This window comes from Saccostrea cucullata, unplaced genomic scaffold (genome assembly GCF_032062105.1).
Source record: "Saccostrea cucullata isolate Sc308-1 unplaced genomic scaffold, CSIRO_AGI_Scuc_v1 ctg1733, whole genome shotgun sequence".
Lineage (NCBI taxonomy): Eukaryota > Metazoa > Mollusca > Bivalvia > Ostreida > Ostreidae > Saccostrea > Saccostrea cuccullata.
This window is the reverse complement of record NW_026937714.1, coordinates 1-18,342: the sequence shown is the minus strand read 5'-3', so window position 1 is coordinate 18,342 and position 18,342 is coordinate 1. Positions and strand designations below refer to the sequence as shown.

Here is an 18,342-nt window from a genome sequence, read left to right as displayed (position 1 = left end):
AATGCACATTCATTAGACATTTGGTATAGGAATTCCTAAAATGCTTGTATTACTTTTTATATAACAACTTAAAGGTTCCGATGAAAATACATACAATAATGCAGAAATAAGACAACCTTGTCTAACAGAGTTTTTAATCGGAAAATATTTGGTTAAAAATCCATTACTCTTTACACTTCTGTAAATATCTGTATAGAATATACTAATCCATTTTCTAAAAATTGGTCCAAATCCAAAAACTTTCAAAACATCAAATAAATAAACATGACTTACTCTGTCAAAAGCCTTTTCTTGATCTATTTTAATCATATATCCTTCTAAATTATCCATTCCAACCATATCTATAATATCTCATACTGATCAACGTATCAGCAATATCTTTACCAATAACACAACAAGTTTGATTTTCTGATACAATGTTTGGCAATACAAATTTTAGCCTATTGGCCATCACTCTCGCTATTATCTAATAGTCAACATTAAGGTCAAGATCTAGTAAATAACTTGAGACTGATTTTTTGGTGCTAGATCCATTATGACGTCATAATCAATTTCAACTTTCTTTTTCCCGTAATTTACGGCTTTAGCAGAATTATGTAGAAAATAGGGTATTTTCATGTCATTCAATTTGAAATCATATGAAAAGTAAACCGGATACCTACATTAAATTTGATATTGATTTTAAGAAGAGGCCATGAACATACTAATTACCGTTTTCTGAGAGACTGTAGGCAATCTGGATACATTTCCTGTGCCGAATACGAAAAAAACTCCCATATTCATGACTGGTTTTCTTATTTTTTCATTGAAAATGATAGTTTAAAATACAGTTTTTCATCTTGTTTTCCTACAAATTATGCCCCGAAACACCTTATTCGACCAAGCTAAAGTTGTAAAGTATAAATAAAGGAATTTATTTCTCAAGTTTGTTAAATCTGTAGGCATCTTTCATTTACTAGATCTTGACCTTAAGTAGGCTAATTGGTCTCCAATTTTTTAAACATCGTTTGTCACCTTTTTTCTTGTATATCAATGTAATAATACCCATCTTCATAGAATGTGACAAATGTCCTTGCATCTCTATCTCTTAAAAAATTTCAAATAAAACAGACGAGAGTTGTGGTAAAACATTTTGTAAAATTCAACAGTTAACCCATCTGAACCTGGACTTTTGTTATTTGACATTCCTTTAACAGCCTTATCTATTTCATCACAGTCAATAGCCTGTTCACACATGTCAACATCTGTTTCATTAAGTTTTTTGTCAACAAAAGATAAAAGCTTGTCCTTACTTTCACTTTCAATTGTAACTGAAGAATATTGATTAGAATAAAATTGATACTGTAAATTTAAAATAGAATCAGTGTCATTCTTAATTATCCCATCCTCATCAATTAATTCTTTAACTGTATTAGACTCTTGTCTCTTCTTTTCTAGATTCAAAAAATACTTTGTGCATCTATCTGACTCATTTGCCCATTAAGCTTTAGACCCCAAAATAGCTCCTCTGCATTTTTCATTTTCTAATTCTGCCAAATCCTTTTTTAATGCTTCATATTTTTCTATATCAGTGTTACTACCATTTGCAATATTTTGGGACATTCTCTGTAAAGCATTTTTAATTCTATAAAATTCTCTATTCTTTTCCTTTACTTTCGTCTTGCTATAACATTGTGAAAATTTCTTTATCTTATATTTCAAATTATCCCACCAAACTAATAATGAATTATTATATAACTGACAACACTTTTCCTGTTCAATAATCTCTATTATTCTTTGTTTGTATATATATCATCCGACAATAAAGAATTATTATGAATCCATACACCTTGGCCTCTTTCACACACATCAGTACTAAAGTATAAAACTACCATTGAATGATCACTAAAAGATGTATTTGAATACATAATATTCTTAACAAACATACGTAGATCGTTAGAGACCAATATATAATCAATTCTGCATTGTATAAGATTCTCTTCAATAATACGTTTCCATGAAAATACAAGCTCTCTTTCGTTTCTTTTTCTCCATATATCAATAACATGAAACTTGTTCATTATTTCTATCAATGCTTTATAACTCTAGTCATATTTATGACTGGTTTTTCCACATCTATTATCTTCACTAAGTGTGTTATTAAAATCTCCCATAATTATAAGATTTTTTGTAACAGGTATAACTTTCAAAATTCTTTGAAAAGACATTGTTCTTTCTTTAGTATCATTTGGTGCATATATGTTGATGATGTCAATAATTTCACCATTTTCTCTATATCTTACATGTAAAAATCTTCCATCAAAACTTTGAACAAAATCTACATTCGAATTGATATTATTCTTTATTAAAAAAGCTACACCTCTGGCTGGCCCAACAAAATTACTGTATATAATTTTTCCGTTCCATATATATTTGTAATTTTGAATTAAGTCAACGTCCCAATGAGTTTCTTGCAATGCAATAATGTCAAATTTTTTTCTTCAAAAAATTTGACAACATTTTTCATTTTATCTATATTGCTTAATCCATTACAATTCCAGGAGGTGATCAAAACTATTAGAATGAAAAAGAAAGAAGGTAACATCTCCATTTCTATTTATTTTTCTTTACCTTAACTTTCTTTTTTACTTTCTTCTTTCTTTTCTTTTTTCCGGTGATAACCACCTCATTTCCGGTGTCTGTGTCTGAAAGTTGTTCCTCTGACAATTCTCTACCCAACTTTTGATCATTATTGTTAATCGCTTCACTTTCTTGTGCGCACTTGTTGGGGCCCTGTGCGGTACACATTTCCTCTTGCTCAACGCTTTCTGTATTTTCCTCTATTTTTGCCGATGAGTTCTCTTGGATCGATGGTTTTACTTACTTCCCGTGAAGTTTCTATTTCTTTGTCTTGAATCAATCCTGTTTCGTTCTTTTCCGTCATCTCGGTATCCTTTTCCATAACGTCGACGTCTACTTCCCTTTCGTGTGCCTCATCTGCTTCCATATTCGATAAGTTTTCTCCGTCCTCGACCTCAGAATTTCCACTACTATTGTCGTAACTGTGATCACTCAAGCGACAATGGCATTTGTGAGTCACTCGAGCGTAGTGACCTTGTTGTTTACATTTAAAACAGGTGATTTGTGGACATGCCCTAAATAAATGATCGCTAGCATAACACAGCGAACACACTTTTATTTGACCGTTGTGTATACATCGGTAATATTCTTTGCCGAACTTCAATGTATATGGGTACAGTCCACTAATTGTTTTCCCATAGGCGACAATGTTAACATTTCTTCTCATAGCGATGTCTCTAATTTTCGTTCGGTAGTGAGTGACCCCTCAAATCAAAACACATCAACTTGTCTTTCCTTGGTTAAAATCTCGAGGTGGCATGTCAGATTCGTTTTCCGGCAAAATGCGTCTGTCTGCGGGAACCTCTAAAAATGAAAGTGAAAGTAGGGGAAATTCAGAATTCTCACTGGCGTTATAATACACAAAATAATTCGGCTGATCTTCTTGATAAATTACATTTTCAAAGCTTTTTTGGTAGGAAAGATACTCCTTATCAACAAGTGTGAGGCTCAGTTCAGTACACCTGCCCAATTTTTTTTATGCAAGTCTGCAATTTAAGGAACTTGTAATTTTTTCTGCACTACTTTCTTCTCCTACCGATTCTAAAAATAATTAGTGGGATGTACCCAATATGAAAAAGCATTTTTTGGATTTTACAATATTTCACACTGTTTGTCAATCTAGAGCATAAGTAGAGACATCATGCCAAGTTTCATGAAAATTCAACAATTAATTAAGATTTTACAGCATTTACAGTTCTATGTGTAATATCCTTAAAAAATGCTCCAATCTAGCCAAAACTGCACCCAAGTTTTGAGTCAAATTTTAGCCTATTAACACATTTATACCATTCTTAATCACCTTCATATCTTTAAATACATATAGTCAAATCATAATCAAGCACTTAATTGGGTCAATTTCACTTTTTTTAAAAAATTAATGTATTTCCGCACAAAATATGACCACTTTTCACCCTCTAATCCATAGTTTCTCCAGAAATGACAAAAAAATGAAGTTCACAAATACCCCGAAAGTAGTAAAATAAAAAAGTACTTATTATTTCCTGTCCATTGATGTATCATTCATGAAATTTGGACTATGAATGAAAAAGTTATAAGCCTTTATAATCCTATATAGAATCATTTGTTTCAAAGCAATTTTTATACCAATGCAAATTTACTCATCTATGACGTCACAATGACATCATAATAATGGATAGCTCAATACATGTGTATCATTACTTTTCCCGTACTTTTCATTTAAGACAAAATCAGTGCTTATATACTATTATTTACTTTAAAAAATAAAAATATGTGGTGTTGCAGATTAAATAAATAGTTCACTAAAGTTGTTTTGTTTCCATGGTAACCATTTTGTAATTTGTAGGAAAATGAGACAAAATTTTGAATTTCCTGACAAATCGCATAATTTTGACTGTCAAATATTCATGAAATTTCAATTCTTATATCCGTGTAATCTTAATAATGCATAATTCACAAAACAAAGATGTAGATCTAATTAATTTGAAAATCTTAAATAAGAAAAGAAAATCTATATGAGCTGCAAAATGTATACATATATATAGCAGTGCATGTACAGATTAGTTATAGCTAAATACTTTCACATTCTGATACCTATTTAATATGTAAATTTCCTCACCCCCACCCAATCCCCCCACTTTAATGAAATTTTTTTTAGAAAACTTAAACTTACATATTTTGCCGACTGTCACATTTTGCTGGTTCTTTTTCAAGATGTATTCAAATGGGTGTGCATTTGCTGGCCAATAGTTTTAAACACCATCTGCATGGACCTCATGTTTTTCCTGTACCAATCACCATAAACCTAAAAAAAAAAAAATCAATACAATAAATGGTACAATATCACATTTGCAGACAGACAGACACACAGACATTCAACACGTACAATTTCTACCATATTCCTTTTATGCCCATTACTTGAAATTAATTAATTTAAAAAATGATTAATTTGCTCCCACCTGAAATCACACTGTTTACATTGGTAATTAAGTTAATTCAGCAGAATTAGGTAAAAATCATGTTTTACTGACAATAATTGAACATTGAACAAATACATGTAATGCAAATGCTGAAAAATATGAGAAAAATCAGTTAACGTGCATGTTCACACACATCGTTTAACTCCCAGACAACTGTACCCAGCTTGACCGCGCAACTGATCTGAAATGATGTATGTCAAGTATGCATATGTGACGCGCCGATCATCGACATGTTCCAAAAACATTAAATTGTTATTTACAAATATTGTACTAGGGTATACCTCTTACCTCCTGTGTAAAATACAAATGCCCATATGATCACCTATATACTGCTTAGCATTGCCCTGAACAGTTTTGATAACTTTCTGCTAAGTCTACTTTCACTTCGACCTTGACCCCGATTGAATACCGATCCCGAACTCATTTGTGAATTTTTGTGTATTGAAAATAAACCACAGTGGAGCATGTACTTCTACATAATTGCTTCTTAATCAAATTATACATTTATGATTCTGAATAAATAAATTATATAAATCGATACATTTAATCTACATGATACATGTGTAAACAATGGGTGATACATGTTGACTGTTCCGGGGGGGGGGGGGGGGGGGGGGCTAGACACTTTATTTATGAATCAATTTGTTTAAAAATGTGTATCAACAATATAAGAATTGTTTTTTTCATAAATTTGAACAATTGAAAATAATAGAAAACAACAACTTTGAAATAAATTCAAGATTTATGACATCTTTCACTTACTTATAGGCTTCCTAATATGGGTACAGTCCACTAATTGTTTTCCCATAGGCGACAATGTTAACATTTCTTCTCATAGCGATGTCTCTAATTTTCGTTCGGTAGTGAGTGACCCCTCAAATCAAAACACATCAACTTGTCTTTCCTTGGTTAAAATCTCGAGGTGGCATGTCAGATTCGTTTTCCGGCAAAATGCGTCTGTCTGCGGGAACCTCTAAAAATGAAAGTGAAAGTAAGGGGATTTCAGAATTCTCACTGGCGTTATAATACACAAAATAATTCGGCTGATCTTCTTGATAAATTACATTTTCAAAGCTTTTTTGGTAGGAAAGATACTCCTTATCAACAAGTGTGAGGCTCAGTTCAGTACACCTGCCCAATTTTTTTTATGCAAGTCTGCAATTTAAGGAACTTGTAATTTTTTCTGCACTACTTTCTTCTCCTACCGATTCTAAAAATAATTAGTGGGATGTACCCAATATATATTAGGAGGGAATTTCATATTAGGAGGGAATTTCACCCTTACATACCTGGTCCCATCCGCTATGGTCGTGTCCGGGTAAAATCGTCTATTTACAGGCGATAGAATTTCCACATCCATTGTATTTAGTGTTTGTTCGATTTCACTATCTTCAATGTAAGCCGGCAGATGGAGAAAACGTACGATAATGGTAGATTGAATCACTTCATAGGACTGAAAAACTTCATTTCCAATCTTTATTCCTTCCAACAAATATTGTGTTGGTGCTTTTCCGTCTAGAGTTATCTCATACAAATAACCAGACTTTGGCACACATGCGTAAAGGGACCCAATACCACAATTTTCGTGAATGAAGTTCATAGGCGTCGGAACCGGGGGCTAGGGGGGCTTAGCCCCCCCACTTTTTTTCCCAATATATACTTAGTATAGAAATTGAACATATTTTCGTAAGTTAAGCCCCCCCCACTTTCCACAGATACGTCTTAGCATAGGTTAAAAATTGCGAAAGTGGTGTTGTTTGGAAAAAAATTTTTGGTACTAGAGTTCGACCCTACCCCCCCCCCCCCCCCCCCCCCCCCCCCCCACGAAATAGGATTTTCGTGTTTGGGGAAAAGACATTTCCTTTTTTTTTTTTATTTTTTTTGCTTGTCAGGATTTTTTGAAGGTACAAAAAAAATTTTTTTTACACTTAGCCCCCCCACTTTCAATTTGCTTCCGACGCCAATGAAGTTGATTATTTCATCAGCTCTCACATTAGAGTTATCTTTGACATTCACAATAACGGTGTTCTCTTTACAATACTTTCTATCCTTGAATGGGTTCAAATTATTGGATCCTCCAAGATGGCCGCCACTTGACGTGGCAGGCATCTCGAACACTCTTTAAATGTTCAATAGTTTACAATGTTCAAGTCAAAAACTAACAAAATATGAACATATATACACTATGCCTCCCACTAACACGTAGAAGACAAGAATTCACTATTTACAGTTGACACAAAAGGTCAATTTATGCGGAGCCTAATTCCTTCGTGCTCACTACAATATGCAAACCGGAAGTCGGTCACAGACACCTTAACCATTGGGCTAATTCCGCGCTTGATTTCTAAATGAAAATATTAAACATGTATTGTTTACAAAATTTATTTGGACTTGTAAAAGTATTCATTTTGTTGAACGTTTCCAAAGTCTTGAATTGATTTATTAATCAAAATGTAAACAATTTTATTTACGGGTCTTTTTAAAAATCTTATATCACAATAATATTTCTAACCCGTTGAGTTCGGCTTTTAGATTGATGTAATGAATTCGCTTTGTTATTTGAAAATTAATAAGTGTAAGCATTAAATCAAGATTGAAATTAAATTAATTATAGATAAAACACATAAAAATTATCGGGAAAGTCAGTTGAATTTTTTTTAAAATAATAAAATATTCGGCGGATATTAACGGATTTTGTATCTAAGATTTAGGCCTACCGACAATCCTCCTTTACGAGTTACCTGGTTATTGTTTACAAAAACTTTTTTTCGAATATCATATTCAGTTAAAATTATTTTTGTATCATAATGGGTATCAAAATAATTGTCATTTTACAATGAATCATAATTTTTAATTTTTTATATGCTTGCATTAAATTTAAAGTTTGTCAAAATAAATGATCATCAAAATCTGTTAGTGTACGACGTTGTGTATGTATAGTTTTCTGTTAGTTGACCGCGGACGGTGGACACCTAATTAAGGTCTATTGTTTAACCAGTCGGTACTGTACACTTTTAATCTTAACCCGTTTCCCAATGTGTATAAATCTGGTCGGATGTCATGTTTAATCTGATCGGCTGTTCTTCTGAAAATCGATTTTGAAATAACAATGATTGAAGACCGACTAGATTTTGACAAATACTTACCACTGCATTATAAAAAAAAACAATAACGATGTAATTCAAATTATTCATGATGTAAATGTCAAACTTTGAAAATTAAACATTGTTTAGTCAAACTTTGAAAACTAAACATTTTTTTATATCTGTGGCCCCAGCCCCCCCCCCCCCCCCCCCCCCCCCCCCCCCCCCCCCGTCCAAAAAAAAAAGACAAATTTTTTTTTCTAATGAGAAAATGACTTTATAATTCCGGGGAATTATGTAGCAGAATATGTTGTTTTTAACACATGAAATAAAAATACCATCTCCTTTTTTTTTAAAAAGTAATATAATTATATTTGGTGTTTAAAATAAAGATAATTTTAAGAACAGATTGATTTTCGGTAGTGAGAAATTAAGATATTTCACAGGGGGTTGGCCCCGGCGTGTAATAATCTAATTATTTATCTTTTTAAATAAAAATCATATACACAAATAATAAAAACAACGTATGCAATAATTATTTATTTAAGAAAATCATATGCGGTAATAAGATAAAATTTCTTTTTTATTGATACTGTAAATGATTAAAATAAAATATTAGAAACCGGGAGCAAGCCCCTGTTACATGTGTTAATAGCTAATTTTATTCTCAGTGCCCGAGATTTTGCATGTTGACAGAAATGTTATTAAAAAATTACGATCGAGACAAAATTATAAAACACAAAAAAATAGATTTTGCATAAATGACATTGAAATTAACTTTAAAAGTTAGATCAAAGATTCGATATAAAATGTGTAAAACGTAAAAGTTTAATGAGGTTTGACCATTAAGTCACCATTAAGCTCGGCTTAAAGGTGGCTTAATGGTAGCTTAATGAAGTTTGGAAATTAAGCACCTGTAAGTTGCAGCTTAATGGTGGCTTAATGGAGTTAACGTCTTTAAGCACCATTAAGTCACCATTAAGCCACCATTAAGCAATTGCTTAAAGGTGGTCTTTCGTCTTGTGCATCCTCAAAAATACCATCAATTCAAACTTTAAATCAATATTTCACAAATAATTAGTAGGGGGCTGGGTATTGGCCCGAGAGTTCGTATTGCGATATATTGCGATATTTTTAGCCGTATTGCAATATGTATTGCAATATTTTCTATGTAATTAAAACGACATTTTCTTACTATATTTACTTTAATTTACATGCAGAATGCACATAACTATGATAAGTAACCAACACGTAAAAAATTGTTTATTTCATTTAAGTTATGCTCTGAAATGTTCCCACAAAACAAATTCTAAATTACTGTTTGGCTTAATAACAAACTTTCAGAAGTTCATTTTTTATATTTAATGTAAAAATTCCTTAATCTAAGCATATTGCCAATATATCGATATTACAAAATCGTATTGCGATACGATATCTTTTGTCATTGTATTGCAATATATTGAAATATCGATATTATTGCCCAGCCCTAATAATTAGCATATTTAAAAATCCTAATTACTTATAATGAATCATACACAATATAATGAGTGGCACATACAGGATTAATTTTTAAGTACAAATATTATGTGAATTTGTGTTACCCAATTGATGGAATCTCAGCTACTTTGAGGTGATATTGTATCACAGTTATAATCAAGCCATATTTTTGAATTTTCTTTTTCTCTAAATACTTTGCACTGGCTGCAAATATGAAAAATCGATGTTTTCATCTTCAGTACACAGCGCAGTACTACAAAATGCGTGTTTGAACAAATAATGATTTATATGTAAATGTTGTGACTTTTTACAACTTTTCTTACGTAACGCCATGCATTTCAGGTTTGAACAATTTTGAACTCCAAACTCTTGGTACTGTTACCAAGATTTACATACGACTAGGTTTCATCCCATCAGTCAAAGCATAAATTGCTTATTATGTAAGAATGCGTTTCATTTTACTTTCAGTATTTTTCACAATGCTAAGGAAGCTCGCATCTATTCCCACTAAGGGAGGCAATACAATAAGCTTGTACAAAAAAATCAAATCTCATGTAGGTTTCAAGCAGATATCAAGCTAAAATGTTGGCATTGAAAAAATTAAGAATCAGATGTTTTTAATACAGCATTTATCGGTGTGTAAATTTGCGTCTTTGTACTCACAAACTTAACATAAAAGTGTTACATGTAATCCGACAGTATAGTAAATTTCAATATGAATACTGAGCTGCATGTGTCTGACAGGATGAAGACTATCTCTGTTGTAACTGTATTTACAGAAAAAAAAATATTCAAACATTTTTTAGCACGGCAAATAACTTCGAATATATTAATATATATCATTTTCTACCAATCAAATGAATATTTATATTGGAGACCTTAGAGTATTGTAACTGCAATAGTAAAAGTAAAGTTTCTAACACTCGGGTTTTACTTCAATTAATTTTTTTGTGACCGTGATATGACCGTGAAATTTTATCTTTAACCTTGCTGATGACCAACATGTTTTCTCTAATTATTTTTTTTTATTATTTATTTTCTTATTAGGTTTAATAAATAAAGACTGTAATGACCTCTCTCTACCTGGAGATAAACGATCTGGTGTTTATAAAATAAATCCCTCCAATAATCAGAGTCAGGTCAGCGTATATTGTGACATGGAGACAGAAGGAGGAGGATGGACAGTACGATCTCTCTCTCTCTTTCTCTGGTTTTTATAGTACTCATTGAATTCTTTTATAAAATAATAAAAGGAAATAATTATCATTCTAAAATATATTGGGCTTTATTATTTATCTATGGCACTTATGCTCAATTTTGATTGCTATCAATAACCTCTAGGCAATCCAGAAGCGGGTTAGTGGAGCTGTGAGTTTTAACAAAGTGTGGGCAGAGTATAAGAGAGGCTTTGGGAACCCCAATGACTCCTATTGGATCGGTAGATTCTTATTAACATCAGTTAAAAGCTTGTACTATTTTCTTTATAATGTTTATCAGTTTGCACATATGGATATGTCAAGAAATGCACATTGATTTAAGTACATTGAAATATTATTACAATTCATGATATAATAATCCCTTTAAATTTTATAAGTTAACACTAACAAACTTAACGTGTCCTTTAGAATGTTGACAGCAATTTTTTTGCAATTGTTTGTACCAAAATTCTGAAATAAACATAGTTTTGCTATATTATTGGGTTATTTAACTAAAACAATATCATATTGAAGGAAATGACGTGATTCACCAACTTACCAAGGGAAGGAACTCATCCCTCTACGTCTCTATTACATTAAAAAATGGTAAAACTTTGTACTCACGATATCAACAATTCTCTGTGTCTAGTGAAGAAGACAACTACAAACTTTATCTAGGAGGACCAGCTACCGGAACTTTAGGCAAGTAATTAGTAGAATATTTGATTTGTGATTTTCAAAGCAGAGAGAGAGAGAGGGGGGCTGCAATTTAAAAATGGAACATGATAATAACATACAGGAAGGAATCCAGAGTTTATAACTGTGAAATGATATTTATTGATGAAAAAGCTTTCGTAATTTTCATCTGATGTAATGTTTTCCGACAGTAATGTGCACGTATGTGCCGCATTCTAATCAAAAAAATGTAAGGCACATAATTTTAAAGATTTTCACACGTTTTCCTCGGAGCAAAAAGCTAAAAAATCCGTTAAGTTCCATGTATTTTCCTATATTCCGAACATTTTGTTTTTATGTCTTTTTGAATGATCCTAATAACAAATTCATACAGTACTAACTGGATACAACCTAACAAAAAGCGAACCGTAGAAGACCCCGAGCGAATCCAAAAGCGGACCCGGAGAACGAACCCCCAATTCAGTAGCGTTTTTTCTGTATTTATTTGAATTTAAATATTTAGGAATTTTTCTTAAAATTATTTCAATTTTTATTAATGTGTGTATGTGACGTGTGTGTGTGTGTGTGGGGGGGGGGGGGGGGGTTAAAAAAATAAAAAAAAACCTAAGAAAAAAACAAACTTAACGGGAGAAAAGTTATTATTTTTTATATTATTTTTTTTTATTATGATTTAAATGAAATTTGCTCCATATTTCTGTGTTTTATAAAGATCTGATGTAATCTTTTTTCAAAATAATTGTCCGGTAAATATTTATTACGATTTTTCAATATCTAATACGGCGCCGCTGGAGGGCCAGGTACAAAAATATTTTTATTTGTTCGGACAAATTAGAAATTCGTTCGAACGGATTAGTTATTTGTTCGGACAAATTAGAAATTCGTTCGGACAAATTAGGAATTCGTTCGTACGGATTAGTTATTTGTTCCGACGAATTAGAAATTCGTTCGGACAAATTAGATATTCGTTGGGACGAATTAGTTATTTGTTCGGACGAATTAGATATTCGTTCGGACGATTTAGTTATTTGTTCGGACGAATTAGATATTCGTTCGGACAAATTAGAAATTCGTTCGAACCAATTAGAAATTTGTTCGGACGAATAAGTTATTTGTTCGGACAAATTAGATATTTGTTCGGACAAATTAGAAATTCGTTGGACAAATTAGAAATTCGTTCGGACAAATTAGAAATTGGTTCGGACGAATTAGGTATTTGTTCGGACGAATTTAGATATTCGTTCGGACAAATTATAGAAATTCGTTCGGACGAATTAGTTATTTGTTCCGGACGAATTCGATATTCGTTCGGACAAATTAGAAATTCTTTCGGACAAATTAGATATTTGTTCGGGCAAATTAGATGTTTGCACAAATTATCCTGTAAAGAGAGATATACACTTTGTCTATTAAGGAGGATTCAATTTTTCATCCTTTTTTAATGCATAAATAGCTCTTTGGACCATGACATACACACGTAGCAACTAGACATGTGATATTAAAGTCGGGTATGTTGATTGTAAATATTCGGAAATAATGGATCTATACCGGTATATATTATAGGCCTAAAGTCTGCCATTCTGAAAGTATATTTTCTAAGAGCCCACTAGTAAATTCAAAGGGTCAGTTACTTCTTATCAACATCTTTTCACTCCCATCCCTGATTAACACTGGGGTGCCAGTGGTCAGTTACCGCTCTCTTTTTGAAAAGATGACATCCACTCCTTAAGGTTTTACTCCTACTGCAGGCAATTGGTACGGGAAAAAATTTACATTGAAAAAAAAGTAAGCCCCCCCCCACCCCCTACTAAATAGGACTGTCAATTTGGGCAATTTTTCCTGAGTCCCCCCTTTTTTTTTTGCTTGTCAACTTTTCAGGTAGCTATTTTTTTCTAGAACCCCCCCCCCTTTCACAACAATCTCGTCGCTTTGTATTATACTGAATAAATTTCGGACTCAAAATATGAGCCTCTTATTCGAGGGTCTTAATTTTTTTAAGGTGGGGCTTTACTAGGACATTTGTAGATTTGCTTTTTATACCGCTGTTCCCACATTTAAGTATTTTGTGATAAAGGAACAAAAAGTGGGAATCTCATAAGTCCATCTAATGGATTCTTTCAAAGTCGTTAAAAACTATTATTAAGTATCTATATAAATTTTATTTTATATTTAAATATCAAAAAAGGGCAGAATTAAAACATGCAAGTATAATATTGACCAAATTAAACACACGCCCCTTTCCGGGAAAAGGATAAAAATAGATGAATACATGTACGTTCCTAGAAAGTGCAGTAAAATTTAAAAACACATCATAATTTAACGCAAGTTAAGGTTCTCAATGATTAAGACAATCGATCGTTTTTTAAAAAGGGGGAAGGGGGGGTTTGTTCTTGGAAATATTTTGACATTCATTCATGATTTTTTTTCCCCCGTAAAAGGGGTTGCTTTCATAATTTCCCTTTCTATGTGAGTCATTGGCCTATCAAACCTTCGAACTGGTACTCAACTATAAAAGCGTATGAACAAAATTAAGAAATGCTAAAAGGGAAAAATTAAATAGTTTGTTCGACTACATGTACTAGTATTTTAATAACGGGAGGGGGCAAAGTTATGTTCTCAAAATCAATGGACACATGGAATATACCAGATTGATCGGTTGACCTCGTAATTCACCGGCTCGCGTCAAATGAACAACCTGGGGGTAAAAAAAGAACAGGTTCATTTTTGTGAAGTTTTCTAAATTCACAAACAGGACTATTTAATTAAAAACTCAATGAGGACCTTTTAATCATTTTTTCACCGCATATGTACCAGATTGATTGATTAATGTTTTACGCCGAATCGGCAATATTTCAGCTAAAATCGGGGTATCAAAAAGTATTTCAAAAATCATTCACATGTCATGATTAATAACTGCACGGTAGTGAAAACATACATAAAAATCATAAAAAAAATCAACATTAAAATGACTTATCTTCAAAATATTTATTGATAAATTAAATGTTTTTATTTAAATTATTTCAAAGAAAAAAATAAAATGAACCGTCTTGGTGCAAACCGCACATTATTCGCGGTGTCCTGATAGTTGTTCCAATTTCTTAAGTCCGTACAAATAACTAATTCGTCCGAACGAATTTCTAATTCGTCCGTACAAATAAAATTTGTCCAACGAATTTCTAATTTGTCCAACAAAAATCTAATTTGTCCAACAAATAACTTATTTGTCCGAACAAAATTTTTAATTCGTCCGAACGAATTTCTAATTTTCCCAAAAATATCAATTGTCCAACAAATAACTAATTCGTCCAAACGAATATCTATTTGTCCGAACAAAAATTAATTTGCCCGAACAAATATCTTATTTGTCCGAACAAATTTCTAATTCTGAAAAAATTTTATTTTTGAACAATTTATTTGTCCAACAAATAACTAATTTTCCAACAAAAAAACAATTTGAACAAATAACTAATTCGTCCGAACGAATTTCTAATTTGACCGAACAAATAACCAATATGTCCGAACGAATATCTAATTCGTCCCAACAAATATTTAATTTTCAGAAAAAATTAATTTTTCCGAACGAATATCTAATTGTCCAACAAATATCTAATTTGTTGAACAATATCTAATTCGTCCGAACAAATAACTTATTTGTCCAACAAATATCAAAAGTTAACAAATAACAATTCGTCCGAACAATTTTTAAATTTAACAAATAAAAATATTTTTTTTACCTGGCCCTCCAGCGGGGCCCTAATCAACAACTATAAATAAAAATTTTTGTATTTACGTGTATATAAGTTTTTTTTATAGATATCATAATTCACGTGGTTGTTAAACATTTAAACTACATTTGTTATTTTCTTGAACACCAATCGATACGTTGGAAATCAATTCAACACCTTTTTCTTATCTGTTTTTAATTCACGTTATAAAAAAAAAAAACAAAAGCCTTATAGCCAGCTGTTATATAACTTGGAATTTCTATTTATTTATTTATAACAAAATTTAGAATTCTGAGAAAAATGATACACTTGTGACGTAAAGGGTAATCTTGCTTACATCTAGGACTGAAACAAATTATGTTTGGACGTTTATATATATATTTGCTTTGACAGTAAGACAAAACCAAGTTTTCATTTAATGTACCATTTTTAATTTAATATACTGAGATATATTAGTAAATCGTAAACAAAACAAACAGTAACTATAATTCTCAGATTTATGATTTTTAACGATTCTTTGAAGAAGTTGTAACCCCATCCGACTTTCTGGATCACCACACTGTAGTTTTCTGAATCTATATCACTACTTTAGGAAATTGATGACGTAGAACGCAGAAACATGATTTTTTTTTCCTGCGCATTAAATGTCCCTTATTATTTTGCTTTGTTTTATTGATAAATATTATACGATTGATTTCTAAAGTTTTAGTTTGCTATAGTTTTAAGGGGGCATACAATAATTTTTTTTTAATCTTTTATTTATTTTACACAATCTGTTTCATAATTCATAATAAACAATTTAATATATTACAGATTGGTTTTGAGAGAGAGAGAGAGAGAGAGAGAAAGAGAGAGAGCTGGCGTGTTAATTCCTGAGAAAGAGAGAGATAGAGCTGGCATGTTAATTCCTTTACATAAGACATTTTACATCATTTTATGAAAACAATTGATTCCACTTATTCCAGTTGGTGTCAAAAATAACGCTGTCACCATTTTCATATGCTAAATATTTTTGAGTTTCATAAAGCAGATTAATATCTTTAATATGTGAAGTCGTCAGTCTGACATCTATTTTTTTTCCAAACATCTCATTAAATATATGTGATATTTTATGAATAGGGACAGCAAGTTATCAATATCTTTGCTTTTAACTTGGAATCCAAAAATAAAACTTTGCTTTGTAAATGAAAGTTGCAACCCTATCATTTGCTTACAATATCTTTCAAAACTGTTGAAAAAGGTCTGTACATTGTCACACTCCCATAAAATATGTATTATTGTTTCTTCTTTTATATTGCAGAGAGAACTTAAATTATCACCTCTTTTCCTCATTTTACATGGATATGAGTTTGTACCTAGTATTTTATTTAAATTGTCACACTCCCATAAAATATGTATTATTGTTTCTTCTTTTATATTGCAGAAAGAACACAAATTATCACCTCTTTTCCTTATTTTAGATGGATATGAGTTTGTACCTAGTATTTTATTTAAAATTTTGTATTAAAACCATTTCAGTTTACTATTTTTAGTAATTTTAAATCGAAGTTTAAAAATCCTCTTCCATTCGCTTTCTCCTAAATTAAAATTATCATTCCATCTTGTTTTCCCAATGGGTTCAGTATCTTTACTTTAATTAATTCATAAAACTATTTTTCTTTTAAAACTTTGAAAGAATATGATTGCTTGACAAAATCAGTTGGTTAGGTAATTTTGCAATTATATCATTAGTGACAGTTGCTTTCAGCCATGCCTTTACATCATGAAGTATACCAGCAAAATCTAAGAAATTAAGCCTTACATTTGGATATATACCGCAAAATTCCTCATAATAATAACAGGAACCATTTTTATCTATAAGGCCATTAATAAATTTTATAAAAACCTTCCCCACCAATGACAATTTTAGGATTATAAAAAATTGGTGTCTCCTTACATACAATATAGTGTGTATTATTTAATTCAATCCAAGCCTCAAAGACATCTTTCAAAACTTGTTTTTAAGGTTCTTCATAATGTTTTTAATATAGTCAATGCCGCATGTTAATGTTTTATCAAATCTAGATTAGGTAAAAAATTTGTAAACCTTTATCTGACAGAATAAGGTGTTTCATCCAAAATAATTTAAGTGATGCAGTGAAAGCTCAATTATCTTTCATTTTTAGTCCGCCTTCTTCATATTTTTTTTTTACAAAGCAACTTTCTTCACTCTGTGTACATAATAAATATATCAATATGACAGTAACTTGATTCGAAGAGCCGTATCACGTCTCGTTGATAGACACGGATGACCAGATTACACTCCACGTTTCGCGTCTCGTTTGTTCCGCGCCTGTCACCTCGAAGTGAATCGACCCTTCGGATCAAGTAACCCTTTTAATAGTGTATATTTATTTATATTTCTGCTTTTTTCTACTGAGCCAACTGTGAAGATGAAAGTATATACAGTGCATACAAAAATGAGTTTCAAATCATCTTCACAAATTACATGTAATAACCCGTAGAAATAAACATGGAGAAATGCGCTAAAGTGACGTCACAAAAGGGCTTTAGGGACCTTAAAAAAGATAAAACAAAATGGGGCTGCAAGAAATCCAAACGGTTAGTTTTACATTTTTTGTGCATTTAAATAAGAGAAATTTAAGCATTAGGAATGTTATAAGATTAGCATGAATAACTGGTGTATAAATCACACAGCTAGACTTACACAGACTTTTTGAAACACTAGCTTTTTTAATTAACCTATCGATATAATTTATTGCATTTAAATTCTACAGATTACAGTTTGGTAGAATCTCTATATATTATCAACAATATGTCTGGATGTCGTTCACCACACTAGACAGGGATAACGACAGAGACAGTGGGGGTAACTGCGCTGTACAATATGAAGGAGGCTGGTGGTTTAACTCCTGCTACTATGCCTACATCAACGGTCCCTTGTCTTCCTCTTACAATTTATGGAGACCTGCAGTACCAGGTGCCGGAGAGATAAAAGAGACTGTTATGATGATAAAACCTAACTGAATGTTACATATTTTTCTTAGCAAAAAATATATATTTGAATCCG

The 18,342-nt window shown here is 31.6% G+C and overlaps 1 protein-coding gene and 1 long non-coding RNA gene across 3 annotated transcripts in view; one reads left to right on the top strand and one right to left on the bottom strand.

Annotated features, from left to right (window-relative positions):
* Nucleotides 1-18,299, top strand: part of LOC134248725 (angiopoietin-related protein 2-like) — a 46,245-nt gene extending 27,946 nt beyond the window's left edge. Inside the window, exons 2-3 of the mRNA XM_062731124.1 lie at nt 11,389-11,560; nt 18,050-18,299. Coding sequence (XP_062587108.1) covers nt 11,389-11,560; nt 18,050-18,299 — 422 coding nt within the window. The remainder of the gene's footprint in view (nt 1-11,388; nt 11,561-18,049) is intronic.
* Nucleotides 3,242-6,311, bottom strand: LOC134248721 (uncharacterized). 2 transcript variants are annotated; one of them, XR_009988111.1, is made up of 3 exons: nt 5,367-5,391; nt 4,772-4,903; nt 3,242-3,423 (listed from the first exon to the last, which is right to left on the bottom strand). It is a non-coding gene; the product is annotated as an uncharacterized LOC134248721 (long non-coding RNA). The 2 variants fall into 2 exon arrangements; XR_009988110.1 differs by lacking the exon at nt 5,367-5,391 and adding an exon at nt 5,841-6,311 and having other exon boundaries at nt 3,244-3,423.
* Nucleotides 18,300-18,342: the final 43 nt, after the last annotated feature.